This window comes from Falco cherrug, chromosome 4 (genome assembly GCF_023634085.1).
Source record: "Falco cherrug isolate bFalChe1 chromosome 4, bFalChe1.pri, whole genome shotgun sequence".
NCBI classification, from domain to species: Eukaryota; Metazoa; Chordata; class Aves; order Falconiformes; family Falconidae; genus Falco; species Falco cherrug.
Genome location: NC_073700.1, coordinates 24418819 through 24437228, shown reverse-complemented (window position 1 = coordinate 24437228; position 18410 = coordinate 24418819). Strand labels below are relative to the sequence as shown.

At 40.7% G+C, this 18410-nt stretch overlaps 1 protein-coding gene and 1 long non-coding RNA gene across 2 annotated transcripts in view; one reads left to right on the top strand and one right to left on the bottom strand.

Moving 5' to 3' along the window:
• Positions 1 to 11694: 11694 nt before the first annotated feature.
• TRH (thyrotropin releasing hormone) lies at positions 11695 to 14980 on the bottom strand. Its single transcript, XM_005443575.3, has 2 exons — positions 13824 to 14980; positions 11695 to 12642 (listed from the first exon to the last, which is right to left on the bottom strand). The coding sequence occupies exons 1-2, from the start codon at positions 14017 to 14019 to the stop codon at positions 12056 to 12058; spliced, it is 783 nt and encodes a 260-aa protein (XP_005443632.1). The 5' UTR covers positions 14020 to 14980; the 3' UTR covers positions 11695 to 12055.
• Positions 14981 to 17828: 2848 nt separating this feature from the next.
• LOC129735965 (uncharacterized) overlaps positions 17829 to 18410 on the top strand; it is a 31476-nt gene continuing 30894 nt past the window's right edge. Inside the window, exon 1 of the long non-coding RNA XR_008731999.1 lies at positions 17829 to 18067. This is a non-coding gene — a long non-coding RNA (uncharacterized LOC129735965). The remainder of the gene's footprint in view (positions 18068 to 18410) is intronic.

Sequence of the window (18410 nt, the reverse complement as noted above, 5' to 3'; positions counted from 1 at the left end):
GCGGGGGAGGCGGTGGCCTAGGCCTGGCCGGGGGCACGGCCTCCCCAGGGCCTCCCTTAGCCTGAGGGGCGGTGGCGGCTGCCCTGTTTGCAGCCAGCCAGGAACAGACCCTGGTCGCGGCCCTGCTGGGCGCCCCCAGGCTCGCAGGTGTGTGTGGGAGAGGTAGTGCGGGGCCGCGGTGACAGAACCCCCTCAGGAGCGGGGCCTGGGGCGGGGGAGGCCGACCTCCTCTCCCTCCCGCTGCTCCTGGAGGACTCACGAAACCCCGCCTCTGCTAGCCGCTGCTGGGTTTGTGCTTTGTATCCTTATACTGACCACGTTGGGAACAGGACCAGCCTTGCCAGCAGGGGCAAGCTTGATGTTCTCAGTCTCAGCCTGCAGGTCACTCGGAAGTGCTGCAAAACTGTAAGCCATAGCACTAGACGACCTGCTACTCACAGAGCCACAAACTTAACCCAGGACCCTCACCGCTGCTTGCCCTTGCTGCCTGACAAAGAGCTGTTTAAGTCAATGATAGAAGCTTTTCACTGTCCCTTTTCTGATGCTATTCTGTTTAATCTCGACTGACAGAAATTTGTGCTGTTCCACACGCCCTAGTGTGTGGAGGAAATAATAGGAGTGTGTAACCATACTTCTGCTTTATCTGTTAGAATTCCAGGCCTTTGGAGGCAGAGATTTTCTTACGTAGCAATGTTTTTTTACACCAGTCCTGTCCATGAAAGGTGGATTTTCACTGTTAATGTCCTGCACTTTCATCCTTGAAGTTAAGTCCTTTAAAAAAAATACACATTTTCAACAAGGAGCAGTGGGAAGGGGTAGTGTTTTCCAAGACCTGAATTATAACTAGATGCCCAGCTTCTAGGGATTGCAAATTCCAGCTCAAGGATATCGCATGATCCCAGATACGGTTCATCCACAGCTGTTTTTAATAGCCATTCTAAGTTTTGGTCTCATTCCTGTGGTTCGACCACTCAGCACTTATCACATCACCAGTGAATTTCACGCGGTTTGTATTTATGGCTCCATCATCCAGCAAGTGTAATGGGAAATCAAAGTCTTAAAATGGTTTTCAAAACAATGCATTCTTCATTCAGTTATGAAAAGGGAAACAGGCAGCTGTGGAAATAATGTGGAATGTCAGTTACAGTCACCTTCCTATTCAGCATGCAGAGCAGACCCACTTTCTCTTTGATACTAAAAGCTAGTAAGAGATCTTTTCATGCCATAGAAGCTGCCCTAGTCAGGTGCTCTCTCTGCAGTGCACTCAGGTAAATTATAAGCTTTTTAAGCTTTTTTTTAGAAGGTATGATTGCTTGTTCAATTTTAAAAAATTTATTTAATAACTTAAGCAGCTGTATTAACGCTATGGTCTTAAGAACCTGAAAATATTGTTGTGTTACCAGTGTCATTTTAAAACTTGCAAAGTCCTCAGCATGTAGGGACTAGAAATGAAACTAGCAGTGCATTTAAAGAAGGATGGTACTTAAAGGATAAAAAGGGAAAAATAGAAGTAACAGTCTGACTTTTCATGCTGCTTTTGTTGTATAAAAAGTGTATTTCCAGCCTCTTCCAGACTTAGCTGGAGAGATTTAACCGCACATGGAACAGGCCTGCCAAAATGTGTTCCTCAATGTACTCAGTCCTGAGCTGGCAAAGCCACCTAGCATGCACATCTCATGAAAGCTCCAGGGGTTTCTCATTGCGTAGGCTTATATTGGGAAATAGGGATTCAATTAATAAACATGTTCTCTCATTACTGTCATCCTTTTGTCTTTTTTTTTTTTTCCACAGATGCCTATTTTCTGATCTCTTTTACTGTGTTCACACCCTAAGAAGGCACCTTTTCCTACAGAAGTATGTGAACCTTGAGTACAAGTAGACTTTAGTCTCCTGTGGCCTCTCTCAGTAGGGAGTGGTTATCTGCATCAGTTTTAGGTACAAGACTAAGCCATGTCTGAACAGGGAGGACCCTGGAGCAGTCATTGTGGAATAGCAGTTATTCTACATTAGCTCCTATATAAAATCCTGCTCTTCCTGTGAGCATCACATTCAGTCATCCATGTTACAGAAGGAAACAGGGGGAACAAATTTGGGGTAGCTACAGCACTTTGAATTTCTGCTTTCCTGGATTCATACTAATTCTGAGAGTGTTCCTTATCTTGGCTGATCCCAAGATCAGGAACTGTTGAATGCAGGAATTACAGTATTTGCTTCTTTCTCTAATACAGCTAGCAGATTTTTGAGCATTCAAGTATGTTTCTAATAGTAAGTACATCTGCTTAGTGCTGAAAAATTGAAATTATTGCCTATGTGATAATACCAGCAGAGTCATTTCATTCCATTCTTTGGAGCAGGCACACGTTTCCTTCAAGGAAGGCATTAAGTATGTGGGTTAGGCTCACAGTTTTGAAGTTTTCTTTAATTCTGTGCTGTGTGAGTTGTCTTTTACAGTTCTGAAGGAAGTCAGAGGAAGGCACTGTAGGCAAGCCTTAAGAGAACAGTTTGTAAATCCTATTGTATGTTCCTTTGACTCATCAAATGTGAGTTTGGCCCTCAGTCTTCATTTTTTCTGCTTGCTTATGTCTTATGATGTTGATTTACACAGAAGTATCCTTGTGTCACCCCGTGTTTCTGCTGCTTCTGTCAGACTGGAAGCTAAGAATTCCATTAGCTCGTCCATAAGACAACAGTTCTTCTCAAAACAGGCTGGAAAATCCAGGATTTAATTGATTCCCATCTCTGATGAGGCACTTGTGTATGAATCTGAGGGCTTTGGATGGGGTAGGAGGAAGTGGGCAATTGGGGATGTGAAGGAGGGCGTTGCAGTGTAATGCTTGAGAAAGACAAACCTGGAGCAACACAGGGTACTGTTTTTCCCAATTGTATTACTTGGAGGCAGAGAGCAGGAATGAGCCTGAGGCTCAGTGCCTTTGAGAATTCACCTGTGGTATCATCCTCCTTCCCTTGGATTTGCTGGAGCTGGGCAGTTTCCTGGCACTGAGCCATGCTTGTGCCTTGGAAAAGCTCAGGTGGAACCAGCTACCCCTCCCTTTGTTGTTACCTTGCTCCTTTTGTCCAGAACCCTGTTGAAGCCAGTGATAACAGAACTCGCTAACCCAGTGAAAGAATGCTCCAGCAAAATACAAGTGTCTCTAAAACAGCTGCAAGATCTGTGTTTGGATGGGACAGTATGTGAGTATGAGAAGGACGATAGTGGGAATAAGTGAAGAACAAAAGACGAGTAGATGCAGGGCTTGTAGGGGGAGTTCTGTAAGCATTTAAGTTTTCCTGTTTTGTGTGTGTATTTTGTTCATTGAGTGGGCGTAGGGAAGGGACAAGAGAAAGGGGTGGGTGGGGAATAGAAGAAGTGCCTGTCACTAGGTGGCACACCAAGCACGTCAGAGAGCAACCGAAGACATGCCGGGGGCCTTCGCAGTGGATTTCAGAGCACATGGGGCTGCGTAGCCATTTAAAACACTTTTCTCCTGCAGCAGGCAGGATAGTCCTGCCTGTTGAGCAGTGAGGCCCTGATGACCCTCGCTCGGTCCTCTCCTGTCATTTAGAAGTAGTAAGAATTGGGTATAAGGAAAAGCAAGACTGTACTGGACAGCAGACTCTTTACTTAAACCTGCCCTTCTCTACAGCTTCAGTAACTGCTCATTTTGAAAAGAAAATTCTTAAAGTCTTATTAAAATGGTAAATGCAACGATTGAAGTCTAATAGCCTACTGATGGGACACAGATAATACAGTGAGAAGGACTGCCTGTGGTGAGTTGTGTCAGGGATGATAACATGCAGGCATGTGCACCAGAAATTAAACATTTAACTGACTCTATAGTTAGTTAATTGTGCTTTTTTGGATGTACTACGTTTGACCACAGACCATGAGAATGCATCTTGCCAAATAAATCTTTTCGAATTACTGGTAAGACACCATGCAGTATCAATCACTCTTGAAAAGATCAATATCAATCAGTGTTTTGAAAGAAAAATGTCATTTGTTTGTATGTTTCCAAATATAAGTGGTCTTTACACTTCCTGAGGAACTCATTCCCCAGTAAGTGACTACACCTGTTTAATATGATTTGGATCTTTACCAGAGTATTAGACTTTTACTGGGAGTCTCTCAGAGGGAATTATTGAAGTGATAATGTGAATTAGCATGCCAGGTGTAGTGATGTGTTGAATGGTGTCTGTTTACTCTTAAAGGGAAGTTTGGTCTCCTGTCTCCCTAAGACACGTTCCTTTACAGAGGTGGAGTGTAATCTATGTTTGTGCTGGTGTAAATGAGAATAGACTTTGGCTGCTTGACACTTTGGCTCATCACACTGTCCCACACAGAGAGCATTCACAAAATGGAAAATCTAGCTCAGTCTAAAGCAATCCTGTTTATGTTCTGTCAAAAATTGTCTTCATCCAGGTAGTTGCAGTAGGAAGAGAGGTATTGGGGGACACATTAAACCTTACTGAAATGCTGCAGGTGCTGTTGGGGACTGCATTTGAATCATTAATGGCTTACCATTGTGAATTAGTGTAAATGAGCAACAGCCCAGTAAAGAATGTGTTCCAAACACTTGCTTAAGAAGCAAAGCCAGGCATATACTGCTCTGTTCTGCCACTGGAATATATTGTAAAGCTCGGCCTGCAAAACCCCATATCCATTATGTAACTCATCCTACTCTGTCGTGCTCAAAGCCCTTTGCAGACACTGAGTAAACAAGTTGTAAAATATGTTTGTGTGTTGTTTTAATAACTCAGTGAATTCCAAGACCTTGTCTGTTGCTAAGTTGGTCATTGCTACTGATGTCCAAGAGGTGAGGCTTCAGTGGGAATACAGCTGAGGGACACAGTCAGCCCAGTAACCGTGGCACAGTCCTGGCAGAACTGTGTTGCAGTTAAATTCATGTATATTCTTTCACTTCTTGTAGTGTCTTCAGTGTCTTTTGGAATGTTAAATAATGGGGAACCTGATCCCAGGACAGGAGAGGTAAATGTAGACTGAAAGTAATTCTTAATCATACCTGTTTACTTCTCACAGAATGCAGTAGAACATTTTTGCACAAATATGGCTTACTCACTGAAAAGAAGTTTAAAATATCTGTAAATTATCAATGTTGAGTTCAGTATAGACTTCGGGGCAGGAGAGTGGAATGTTCTTTCTAACCAGTCCCTAAACTAAACAGCTAGTTAGTTTCAATTAATGCTGTGTTTAGAATTGGCCTAAATTCAATTTTATGATTTAAAAAAAAAATAAAATATCTCCCAGCGCTGAAATGGGTAGCGCAAATTTCTTCCTACAACATAAAGTGAACTTTAATTTTCATTTATCTCAGAAAATTTCATTTGATTGTTTAGGTGGATCTAAACCAACATTTTCTGTATTATTCATTTTGTTCAGAGAACTAAAAAATTTACATATTGCTGTTCCTTTTAACGAAACTCATATTCAGTATACTCCAGTTGCTTATAGTAAACATTTTGATACAAACCAAATTTGTTTAATTAGTCTGTGTAGAGGGGATGATTTTTCCTGTGTTTGCAGACTCATCAATCAAAATTGACAGCATGGTGATTTGTAAGAGCTGTAGATGACAACTTTTTGAGCCTTGTTTATCTGATTTGCCTATTAACTGCTTCAGTACTGGCAGGCCAGTCATCTACTCAAGTTTATCTTGTCCCTTAACACTGCTGAAGAATCTGGCATACTGGTCCTGAGTGCCATGGAATGGCACCACTTTTACATATATAAAGAGGAGAGACAGGAATATTCAGAATTCCTTTGTGTTTACATTTTATTTAATGTTTTAACGGTAGGATTCATATGCTACAATGTCTAGATTATGCTCAGGGCTCATTTCAGATTTCCAGCACACCCATGTGTGACTGCTGTTTCCTGTAGCCTCTCTTGTCTTCTATTTCCCCTACAAATTTGTATAGCAACCAATTCACATCTTGAAAGTGGCATGTCTGAAATCAGTAAGCGGAATACTCTCAACAGTGGGTATTTGACAGTGAATGATTTGTGATTATTTTTTTGTTGCAGGGCTGTTGCTGTCTTCAACACCACCTGCTTGTTCAAGGAGCTTGCTTTTTGTCTTGACTGCTTTGGCTCAGAGAACCTTTCACAAAGTCTTACTATATTTTTCATTTGTCTTGGCTTTTGTCTCTCCTCTTCCTGCTCTTCTTCTCTCTTTACAGTAGCTTCTTCAGGCACCTCACACATGAGTACCAGCCTCGAAATCGAGGGAATTTATGCTGGAAACATGCTTATCTATGAAAAGTAGTCTAAAACAGCAATCATATTTCAGGCAACCTCTCCTAGTTTTCCCAGTCATAATCTCACATTTTCCTATACCAAGCAGCTATTAAAGTGACTTTGCTGTGTCATACTCAATTGCATTCAGTTAGGATATCCATTATAGAGAGCAGATGGCAATGAACTAACTTCTTTTCGTAAGGCAAACTGGATCCTGGTTTACCTCCATCCCATTCTACACGAGTATTTGCATGATTTATGAAGTCTGGATTTTCCTTGTTTCCAATTCATGTGAAGATGAGGAAGGTGCAGTGTATGTTGCCTGTGAGTAAATGAGGAAGATGTTCCCTTGGTTGCTCAGCACTTCCTGTGCCACTGTGTCTGTGAGGTCCTGCTTTCTTGTCTGGATTACTGCTGTCGGTTCAAACCAGAGTGACTGAAATAAACTCAAGAGCTGTCTTTGCCTTTTGGCTGGGGTCATTCCATTGTATCGGTATCTGACATGCCCCGTCTCTGTCAGGAGTCAGTATCATGCTTCAGCATACCAATGCAATTTGTGATCTAATAAGATTTTGGTTCTGCTTTACCTTCCTTCAGCCTGTGCTCATTCATCTCATGTAAGCAGACAAAGTGAATTGGTAGGTAATTGATAAACGTCCTTTTCTTCATTTCCTTCTTTGGACTTTTAAGCTGCAGTGGCTTCATGAAGGAAAACAAACCACAAATATCTTCACACAGCTCTAAAAGTAATAGACAGGTAGACAGCTCTGTTTTCTCAAGGAACATGCCCATCTGTTTTTATCAGATACCTCTGTTCAACCTGAATCCTTCCTCATTACCCTGTAGGAGTGACGAGTTCAGGCTGTTCTTGTTGGGAGGGGGTTGCTGACTTCTGCCCTCTAATGCAGGTAGTCCACATATCAGTTTTGTAAAAACGAAAGGATTTCCCTGTCTGCATCTTTGTGTCATATCTCTGTACAGCCTAGACGTCACCCAGGCTCATCCCTTCTGCAGTGCTTTTCCTCTTGACTTCTTTTGATCATAGTTTTTATTCATAGCAGTGTACTGACTGATGCTTTAAAATTGCAGCTGGCTGTTTAGTGTTAACTGAGTGAATTACCAAGCAAGCAGTGACTCTGCTTCAGCTGAGGTGATGATGATATTTTCAAACTTTCTCCAACAAAATGGGTCATTAAAAGTAGTCATATGGGCATTTGTTGGGGCCATGTGTCCCTTGGAAACACTCAGCCCATGCCAATTACAGTGGGCGAGCAAAGAGGTCAAGGCTGGTAAGTGTGTGGGAGGGGACGCAGGAAGGTAATTGTGAGAGGAGGTGAAACTAGTTGCAGAAATTATTAATTATACAGCTTGTTCACATCAATCCCCCACCCCACCCCCCTTGAAAACAAAGCTCATTTTGAAGACACTTGTAAAATTTGCTCTTTAGGAATGAAATTCCCTTATGTCTTAATAACTGGTAACACACTAGAAATTTAAAACTGCAGTAGAATAAACAAAGAACTCATCTGTGCGTGGTTGTTTTACTCTCAATTAAAGCTGGAAATAAGATTTTGCATGGTTGTGGTGCCATGTTAGGGCTAGTGCACAGCTTTGTTCTGTGGACCTAATCCAGATTCTGCAAAGGACAAGGGAGATTTTTTCCACTGGCTTCCATGACCTTTGGACCAAGTCTGCTATTGATTTGTTACCATACCTGAAGAGCCATGGACTGTCTTACAGACAGATAGTGCACTTCATCAAGGAACTTTGCAACTGAAAGACCCTGTTCTGCAGTTACTAAAATGTGCAAGTACGTTTACATGTGTGACTGAGCAAAGCTAGTAATGTGTAGGTGTTTGCATGGACGTTAAATTGTAATAAAAGATGACAGGGGAAGGTATACGATGAGAGGTGCAATTAACAAATTCTTACCTTATAACTAAGTAGTATGTATCTGTGTAGTTCATGTTGCTAAGAGATTGCACTATATTTACTGTTTAAAATGGCAGAGTATTGTAGTATAAAAGCTGGTTCTTCTCTGGTTAGTCCTTTAGCCAAACTCCAGAGCCAAGTTTTTAGGGTGTAGGTAAATTTAACAGAAACTTAACTTCAGAACTTGTGCGTATGTGTGCTTCGTAGCCACAAAACTGTCAAATCACAAGTGGCAGGTGGTCCTCTGAGAATGATGTCTGTAACAGAAAGAATGTTGCACTTGAATGACGATAGGTATGTCTGCAGCACTGCAGAAGGCAGGAGGAAATTAAGGGAGAGAAAATTTTCGGGCAGACACTGAGAGAAAATGTATTTTCAATCAAAACAAAAATCTGGACAAAATTTATTGGCAAGATTGAAATATTGTGTTTGAGTTACTTTAAAAAAAAAAAAAAGATAGGAGAACTCCTAAAATACGTAATCTTTTTCCCCAATGAAAACCTTCCCTTTCCTTTTCTCAAATGAGTCTTTTATGCAAGTAATAGAATGACGGAGTAATTTTTGCCACTGAAAGTAAATGTTAGCTTTTGTGGAGAAAACCAGGATTTTTGTTTTCTTTTTGTAAATGGTCTTATGTTTCAAAAATGCATGGAATTAAGGTTATCAGATCCCCCCAAGTGCAAATTCTAACCTATCTGAAAATTTGAGTTCAGTGATTAATTTCATTCTTTCCTAAGTTGCACTTGTAGCTCTATCTCCAAGTCTTTTCAGAGATAATGTAGATCCATGAGCCATGTTAAGCATAATCAAAATAATCATGTAGGCACAGAAAGCCCAGGATTGAAGAGAACTGCAACTAGCAATAATCAGACAAATATCTGTGGAAGATTAAGCGTATCATGCTTCATCCTCTTGGGATTTCTATTGGGGCTGTCACTTTTCTGGCTACTTGGCAATGATGGTGGCATTTTTACAGTGCCTCGGTAGCAGATTTGCTGGCTCTTTTGACTGTTATATACATGGGAAATATGCAGAAAGTTGTCCTGTATTCAGTTCTTTTTCAGTATCAACTTCTTTGAATTTCCAGGATTTTCAAACCCAGGTCACTGGCAGAAGCTCAGGACTTTTGACTCATGTTTCGGTGTCCAAATTACTCTGTTTTCTGTGCATGGACATGTATTGGGTCCTGATGCTGGCCTGACGTGCTTCTCTGAATGGAAATCTGCGTCTTGTCCTTTGAACTGGCCTATACAACTTGGAAGGGAATCTCACATGTGGTCCCACCCCTGTCCAGGAATCCCTGAGAGTGTTTCTGTCATTTTCCAGAGACCTTTTGCTGGAGTAAAAAAGTTGGTTTCTGCTTTTAAGTAACTGAAATGTGTCAGAGCTCTCCCAGTATTTGCTTACATTGTGCCTCTCCCAGCCAGGCAAGTACATTTTCAGCAGCTCTAAACTGAGACAAATCTTAAAACCTGTAGGCATGATATTAATGACCTGATGTGTTTTACTGTAAAGTGCTGTCAGCTGGGGCTTGGCTTTTTTTTTTTTAAACAAACAAACAAAAAAACCCAACCAGAAAAACCCCAAACAAACCAAAACCACACACACACTCCCAACAAAAGAAAACAACTCAAAACCAATGGAAATAATTCCTTAAAAAATTATAGTAGTGATAGTCTTGCTTTTAAACGGGTGACTAGCCCCTGGCAGAACTTGGCATCTCTGCAAATACTGGAGCACTCTGAACTTCAAAAAAAAGAAGATGGAAAAATTAGACATACATAAAATCAGTTAAAGCACATCTGAGATTTACTCAGCGTGGTAGATTTTATAGGCAGTAACCCAGTAGCTTGAACCAGCTGTTTGCACCTGCACAATAAAAAATGAGCGTGGGCTTTGGTGCTTCTCTCCCTTTCCCACCTTGGCTTTCTTGTAGCAGCCACTGCAGCATCATTGTCTTGCAGGAACTGTGATGTGTTTTTGCTTTTGCCCATGTTTACACACTTGGTCATTTTTTTCCTTTCTGTTTTTCACTTATTTTGGGCATTTTCTAGGGAGTGGTGTTGGTTTTGTGTAGTAGCGTTCCCTGAGTTCTAAGAAGCATTCATAAATTGCTGGAAATGCTATATTTTAGAGAAGTCTCCCCCCCCCCCCCCCCCCCCCCCCCTTATACAATGAAAATTGAACGTTTTTAAAGTCACCGTATAAAGAAAGCATGCTGAAAGAATTCAAAGTGTATGGGTGTATGGAATGTTCCCAGCTACCTCCTCTGAGAATTTCATCTGCACTTGTGAATTAGAAACCCCCTGTCAACAGAAGGGGTCTGCCAGTTGTCACATAGATTAAACAGTGCATGATCTCCAAAGTTAGAAGTTGTTTGATAGACCATGTTAAGTGTTGATCAGCCTGGGAGCATCTTACTTCAGTGAAACTCACTGAGATGGTTAATTATTCTTCAGAGTAACTAAACCATATGGCAAAACTAACTTCTATAACCAAGGAAGTCCTCTGAGGCACTGAGTGGGGAAACAGTCTTGTTTGAAAGGAACACTCAAGGCACTTAATGTGTCTTGATGGTATTGAGAAGGATGAAAAGATGAATGTCAGTGCAAAACATACTCATTTGTTTATAAAAAAATAACATTCTTGTGAAATACTGACGTACTGTAACCTCTTTGAATGTACAAGAAGTGGTACAAATAACAGTGCACTCAATAAGTAAGCACTAATTGCAAAAATCAGAAAATACTGTTTAGACCTGTGAACAGGAAATCAGACTTCTAGTAAAAGTTCCTTGTGAACTAGGTGGCAGGGCTGCTGTGGGTTTAGCCCAGATGCATAATTTTGTGTGGGTAGAAGGTTTAAAAAGGGAATCGTGTCTATATGCAAATCATCCTTCCACTTCAGGAGTGAAACGGTTTTGTGTATAAACATGTGCTGACCACCAGCATGCAAGATTGTGCCTAGAAAAATACCCTTTGATGTTAGTTTGTTTATTTTTATTTAGCTTGGGTTGGGTTTATGTTTTTTCACTCTATTGCAGTATATTTGCACAACCAATAAGGACACACAGACTTGACTGTTGATGTTTATTGAATCATTCATGTCAAATAAACACTTTTGGGAGTCTCAGCATGGAAAGTAAAAGCATGCCTTTGAGAGGAGAGACACTGGAAATCCTTTTTGGAAGAAATGAATGTCTGCTTGTTTCATTTTTAGATGTCTGAGGAAAAGGCGTGATTTCAAGTGTCATGACTAAAATGTGGATACACCAGGGTGGGAGTTCTAGTATGGGTTATATGCAGTCAGGTTCACAATTTGATATTGAGATGCTCTGGCATGCCTTAACCCTTTGCACAGCCTCTTAGATGAAAACGGAGTTTATGTGCCAGTTCCAAGTCGACTAATCTTTCCGGTTGGAACAGTTCCTACCTGTGTTTAGTGCTTACTGTCTGGACAGATTGCAGTGTGCAAGGGTTCAGTTCTCATTAATGTATTATTTAGAACTGAAAACCTATTCAATTTCATTTTAAAATAATTGGCATATGTTGTTCTTGTTTCTCCCTCTCTATTAATATACTGATTTCACTGATATGGGAGGAAACCATATAATTATTCCACTTTAGCAGCATCAGAACAGATATTTAAAAGCCTGTTTTAGTCCTTTGGGAACAGAAAATTGGACACACATTGGGTTTATTCTGAGGTCTGGGCCCATAAGGAAATAAGCGCTTTTCCTAAAGTGGAGGATTTGAAGACTAAGATAGATGCAGAGGTCAGCAGCAGGAAGGCAAAAGGGAGTGAAGAGAATTTTATAGTGATCTGGCTGTTTGCTTCACCAAATGCAAAGGATACACAATTATTTTCTCATTCCTCTGTTTCACTTTCCCATGCTGATCTCTTTCCTGGATGCTGACGTTTTTCTTCTACCCTGTCTTTGCTAACATTTTCCACTAAATCAAGCAACAAGCTGCCTTTTTTACAGGTGAAGGACTCCTGAAAGCTGCAGGGGCCTGCATCATCTGAACTGTCAGAATTCCAGTGCCTTTTTCCAGGGTGCTGGTGTTTCTCGCTGTGTTGGTCATTTAGGTCTATGTCATCATTCCAACCTCTTTTACTAGGATGTTGGTGATTGTACATCAAATACCTTCTGCCTGGATGCTGTCTTTTGGATAACTCATTCAAGTAGGTTAGCTGTGCACTAGGGATGTCAGTGTACTGATTCACTAGTGACCGGCTGCTGGGATGCTGTCGCTTTTTCAGCTCCAGGTAGCTGTCAAGGTTGTCTTCTCTCTCTCTTTTTCCTGGATGCTGCCTCTTCTGAATGTCTTCATAAGATGCATCTTCCTCGACATCCCTTTTTCCAGGATGCTGTCTCTTCTCCAGGTCACTTAGGTGCTTTTTCCCAGGTTGCTGTCTTTTGGAAAGCCATTCTGGCAGAGGGGCATTTGATCCTGTCCAAGGAAAAGAATAGTATTAATGATCCCCCATAGTCCTCACTAAGGAAGTTGAAATGGGAATTTGTGGAGTTCTGTGGTGCAGGATAATAGTTTGTTCTCATTATGCCCATTTAATTAAACAGAAGTATATGGTCTTGAACTTCATCTCTCTGGATGGCATCTGTCAAAACAGTTCTGCCACATTTTTAGCAAAGATGCATTGATCTATGTAGAACTAGCTGCAGCTGGATGGAAAGACATGCAATGACAAAGCCTAATGTGTTGATTCAGGTAAATGTGTTGGATTTGGGTGAAGGGAAGTGAGTAAAAGATGCTGAGCAACTGAAAGAAATCAGCTGCAGGAGGTGGGGAAGAGCTGGAAGTGAGCACAAGACAGGGAAAGGATAGGGCTGCGAGACCAGTAGAAGCAGGGATGTGGACATTTGAAAGCCAGCTCAGTGTTTCCAGGTACCAGTCATAACTCTTGTTAGTATCTCTTGCTCATTCTTAAGCTCTTTTTAATATTTCAGGTCTTGGATTGACATGACCAGCTCTCAGCATTCATGTGTAGAGGGGAGGAAGGCTTTTTCTACGGGCATCTGGGGCTTGCTCCTTTTTCCACTCTGAAAGGACTCTGTGCTCCTTGTTGCTGGCAGGCACCTAGGTGCTGCTTCTTGCAGTGCCTGAGTCTGATTTGTTTCTGCTGCTGTGACTAGTGAGAGCAGAGCATCTGCAAGCTAGGAGGTGGCAGACTCTAGAGCAGCCTCTGCATTCCCAGCCACAGAAAAGCCCAGCTCTGTTGGGGGTGTAGAAACCAGTAGTTTGAGGTAGTAGGTGAATGGCAGCACTCCCACCTCCAAATTAACATTAGGTACAGGGTCCGAAAGTTGGGAATGTCCTCTTAGAGCTTCCCTAGGGAAGCACTTGCCAGACAGGCAAGTGTTCTGTGACAGGCCTCTGCCTTCTTACTATGCAGCAGCAGCTGGTTAGTGGTGATACAGCATTGCCTAAGCAGGGAGATCTTAAAGAAGAAAGCGCCTTTTGAGAACTCTGTGTCAGTGTGCTGCAGCACACCTCCTATCCTTCCCCTGCCCTTAGCTAGAGTAACAAATACATATGTTAGAACCTGGGAACTATACACTGGACCGAGTACTATGCCAGCATTACCAGATGGATATCCTTGGTGTTATATATACCTTTAGTCATCTCTTCTTCCTTTTCAGCTTTATTGAGGACAGACTGAAGAATGAGGCTTTCAGATCTCTGCAGGATGTCATCCAGGGGGCTTCTTCCCATGGTCTCACTTCCCTCCAAAAGGGGCTGCCCCCTGCTGAGTCGAACACCCCACAAGGAGAGGCAGAGGAACAGCAGTGGCAGCTGGATAGATGGCATTGTGGGACGGGGAGTCTTACAGCTTCCACTGGAGAGAGAACAACAGGGGAGGAGGATGGAGCAAACAAAGCTAGTAGCAATAGCAATATTTCCAGACACTGGAAAAGAAATCTGGCACTGCTATAGGGATTAAGTCTTTCATGAGGGTCCTTCCTCATTTATTATTAACCTCTCAGTTTATTTCATATTCTTCAAAGAATCTGTAAATTCTTCATAATTAAAATCAGGCACGTGTTAATTTTTCTGGCAGAATAAATATGAACATTTTAAGCACCTAACTTCCTGATGCACAGATAGTTCTGAAAGCCAGTGATTTTGCTTTGCCTTCTGCTGGGAGGTAAAAATAATTTCCCTCTTGAACTCTTGTGTTTACTGATGCCCCACATGAGGTACACACACATATACCTGCACTTACAATCTCCACCAGGCAATTCCCTTTGCTAAAGGTTCATTTAAAAATAATACTGGGATTTGCAGCACTTTCATTCCACCTTTAGTTACAGCCCAACTTTAATCATCTGTTAGTTTTTTAATATCTATTTCTATACATTTAAAGTAGCTGTGTGTCTATTTGTCAATATAGTAATACAGCTATGCTCTGTTGGTCAGGGATGTTTCTTGCATTGGGGAAGCACCTCATTTTTTTCAGAGACACAATAATAATGGTTATCCTCTATTACCTCTTACCAAGATAACAAGTGTTTCTCTATTTTTTCTAGCTAGCACTGGAATTTCTAACACCACTTATTGTGGTTTTATTTTCCAGTAAGCAGAGTTCCTTCAGTAGAATGGAATACATCTTTAATATTAGTATAGCAGTCATTTAGATTAATTATATCTTCAGAACATAAAAGAAATGCACAAGAACAAAAAGTTCTACATTTTTTTTGAAGTAGAGAATGAGTTTATTACCTGGCAGGTTTCTGTCACTTCTGATGAAGTCCTTGGATAACAGTCCTAACAATGTCAGGTAGGTTATTTGGCTCAGAGCGATATTTAGAAGGAAATTTAGCCAGCTAGAAAGGAAATGATTTTGTAAATTACCTGACTTGTAGTTTCAGATTTTTGCTTGATGCATCTGCCAAGAGATTGTTTACTCCTTTAAAGCTGTTTGCACATCTGAGCTTCAGAGTTGCCCTTTTTCTGCTACAGACAGAGAGAGTATCCAATAGAACTGTTGCTAAGTGGTCTTTGGATGGCTTGTGTCTCTGTACTTATACCGTACTGCCTCTGGACCCTTTATGCAAATAGCTGTGAGGTAATTTAGGTGATGTGTTGTTTTCTTTTTTTTTTTAACTGATGTTAGAGATCTGCATTGGGAATGCATTTTAAAACTCTGGTAGTTATTTCTTGACCTCCCTATGTCCATGGTCAGCTCCCAGAAATTGCTATTTTTCCATTCTCTAAAGATATTGCTGAATTTTATGTAAGAAATTATAGGGAAAAGAAGTTTTTTTTTTCTCTGCTTAACAAAAATAAGCTTGTGTATCCTCTATTAAGCAAGCACTGTGGAGTAAATGCAGAGAGGTAGGTAATTAAGCTAAGGAAGAAAAACAATGAAAAAGTGTAACAGATTATATTTTAGTAAAGTTATACCATGAGTTCTTATTCTGAATGCCACTATACAGTTTTTGGCTTACAAGTCCGTGTTTTCTTGGCATAGGGTTCCATAGATAGTACATTAGAATATGGGGTGCATAGTACAAGATATTGAAACAGTTATGTTGCTGCTATGTGCTTCAGAAAGCATTATACTATTGTAACTAGAAATAAGACTCCCTCTCTTTAACCCATCTGTTTATTTAAGATATTCTTCCACACAGTACTGCTAAAAACAGATCATGCAAATGGCACAGATAAGGAGCCAGTAATTCTTTGATAATCTTAATCATCCTGATGACAATATGTGGGACTAAAACTGGAATACAGATTGCTCACAGTATTGAAGCAATTCAGGATTCTTTTATTGTTACTACATGGAAGGTTTCAACCAAGTGAAGTCAATGTTTTTCTGCTTTCCTATGTACTACCATTGTCACAAACACAAAACTACCTTTGTATGTCCTCATCCCTGCCATCAAAGTGTTTAAGTTAAAATTTGAATTCAGCAGTAAGTAGTGACAAAACCCAACAACCTGTTACCATGCCTTGACAATGCCTTCTTGGTAGGACGCTGGCATTTTAGCATCTCTCTAGGGTGCTGTGCCACAGTCTGAGACACAAAGCATTTTGGGGATACTCTTAAAAGCACTGCACTTAAAAGTGGATCAGTTATGCTTACAGATCATGTGCATCCTCATGTGACCTGTAAATTTCCTTAAGGCAAAAGGCATTTTATGTCTGAATAGATGATGGGATTACCATATAATAGTTTTATATGGTAAAGAAGCAAAGTCAGTTGTTCTCTGTCAGTGTGGCTTATTATCCATTGGAATTTAACAAAAAATGGTCACCTTACAGAGCTTTTTTCCCCCCACTCCATTCACCTTTCTGTGATGGATCAGAAAATACACAAGAAGAAACTTGTTTTCGGTTCTTTAGGAAATGAAAGCTGATTCTCTGGGGTGACTTTAATGGAACACAGCCGTAACGTCAGTCTTATTCATGAGAGTATGGTCATCTGAATTTTGTTTTAATATCTCAGGAAAAACGTATCAGCAATTGTATATAGATGTGCTTTTTGTTATTAATTACCCTGGTGTAATTTGAGAAGAGTCTTGTGTGTCAATGCACTTGTTCTAGACTTGCAGTGGGGACAGAGACTGGGGCTTACAGCATTATAATTGCATTTTTAACAATCATATTGGCATACATAACAATTTGTAACAATTGTATATGGCATATATTTTCCTTCTTGTTTGGTTTTCTAAGGGAGTTTGAGATACCGTGCACCTTATGTGCAGAACATAATTGTCTTTGCCAATCTTAAGACCATATCAGCATTGTTTTCCTGAGCAGGCATGAGAACAAAAGACTGGCAGGGCAATTAAATTTGAAGATCAACAGGCAGTTTACTATAGCAGGCCAGTAAACAATGAATGGGCAGCTAATAGTCCCTCATCCAAAGCAAAGATCCCTGTAAAGACAGATCCTATATATTTTTAATTTTAAGCAATGCACTAGGGCTTTCCAGGAATCTAAAGAATGCTGGAAAGTGTTTTAAATGCCTTCATTAATAGCAGTTGCTTTTTTAACAAGGAAATAGCTGTCTGTAGTTTAGCTCTGGATTTTTCCCTAACAAAATGTGTAATCCAAAGTCCACTGAAATCAGCCAGATTTCTCCTTAAGTGGGGTTATCCTTAGAACTTGGATGTCTCTGACTTGAAAAGATTCACATATTGAATTGAATTTTAAAAAATCCTTTCACACTTTGAAGCATGACTCTTGAAAAACGTAGATGGGAAAAGAGGAGGTTAAACAGCTGAAACACTTTCACATATACAAAATCATAAAGCAAATTAAATCAAGGAGCAGCTAAGAATTTTTTATTAAGAATAGCCTCCCATATGAACATTTTTCATCTTAGCACTGAGTGAATGAGTCAGATTTCACTTATACAGCAGTTGGCATACTGAATTTCTCAGCTGCCTGGAAATAATAGAATAGATAAGACTTACACTTTGGAAATTTGTATGACTACAGTTCAATAAATCAGCATTTGCCACCTATTTCCAAAGTGAGAGTCCTCATAATATGTAACTATGAGCTGGAAATAAAGCTTAAGTTAATCCAGACAGCATAGAAAGCTTGCATGTGTAGCTCCAGCTTAGATAGAGCAGGAGCTGCTCTGTGCAGAAGCCTCTTACCGAGTCATGCTATGCATGTGCAGTAAGGGCCAGATGCATGAGACTGTGCAGTCAATGCCCAGACTGTCACCTAACCTTTGGTTACTTTCTTTTTAAGACTCTCCAGCCATCACAAACGAAACTGTGCCCCCCTGATTCCTTTGGACAAGCTCACGGCTCGTCTTCTCCATTACATTATTTCTACCATAGTCAGCTATGCCCTAGATTTGGGAACTGCCGTTGCATCAGTCATGGTGAACCTGGTGAGGAGTTAGATTTACTTCACACTAGCTGCTTGGAATGTCCTGGGTTGGTAACTCTTTTAAGATCTCTTATGGTACGACACCCGAGTTTAAAAAATTAATATATTGACATATAAATTAAAATGGGCATTGATGGCCTGGGAGCTGCATTTTTAAACAAGTCTTCAGAAAAGTGAAACAGAACAGTGAAGTTGTAAAGAATTCTGTTGCTGGCTCCTTACAGTGCGTCCTTGATAAGCTGCTGAAGCCCAGCATGTCTTATAAATAAAGGATGTTTTCATCATGTGGTTGAAGGCTTCAGTCATAGCTTCTCAATCTCGTTACATGTTTTCTTCAGTTCATC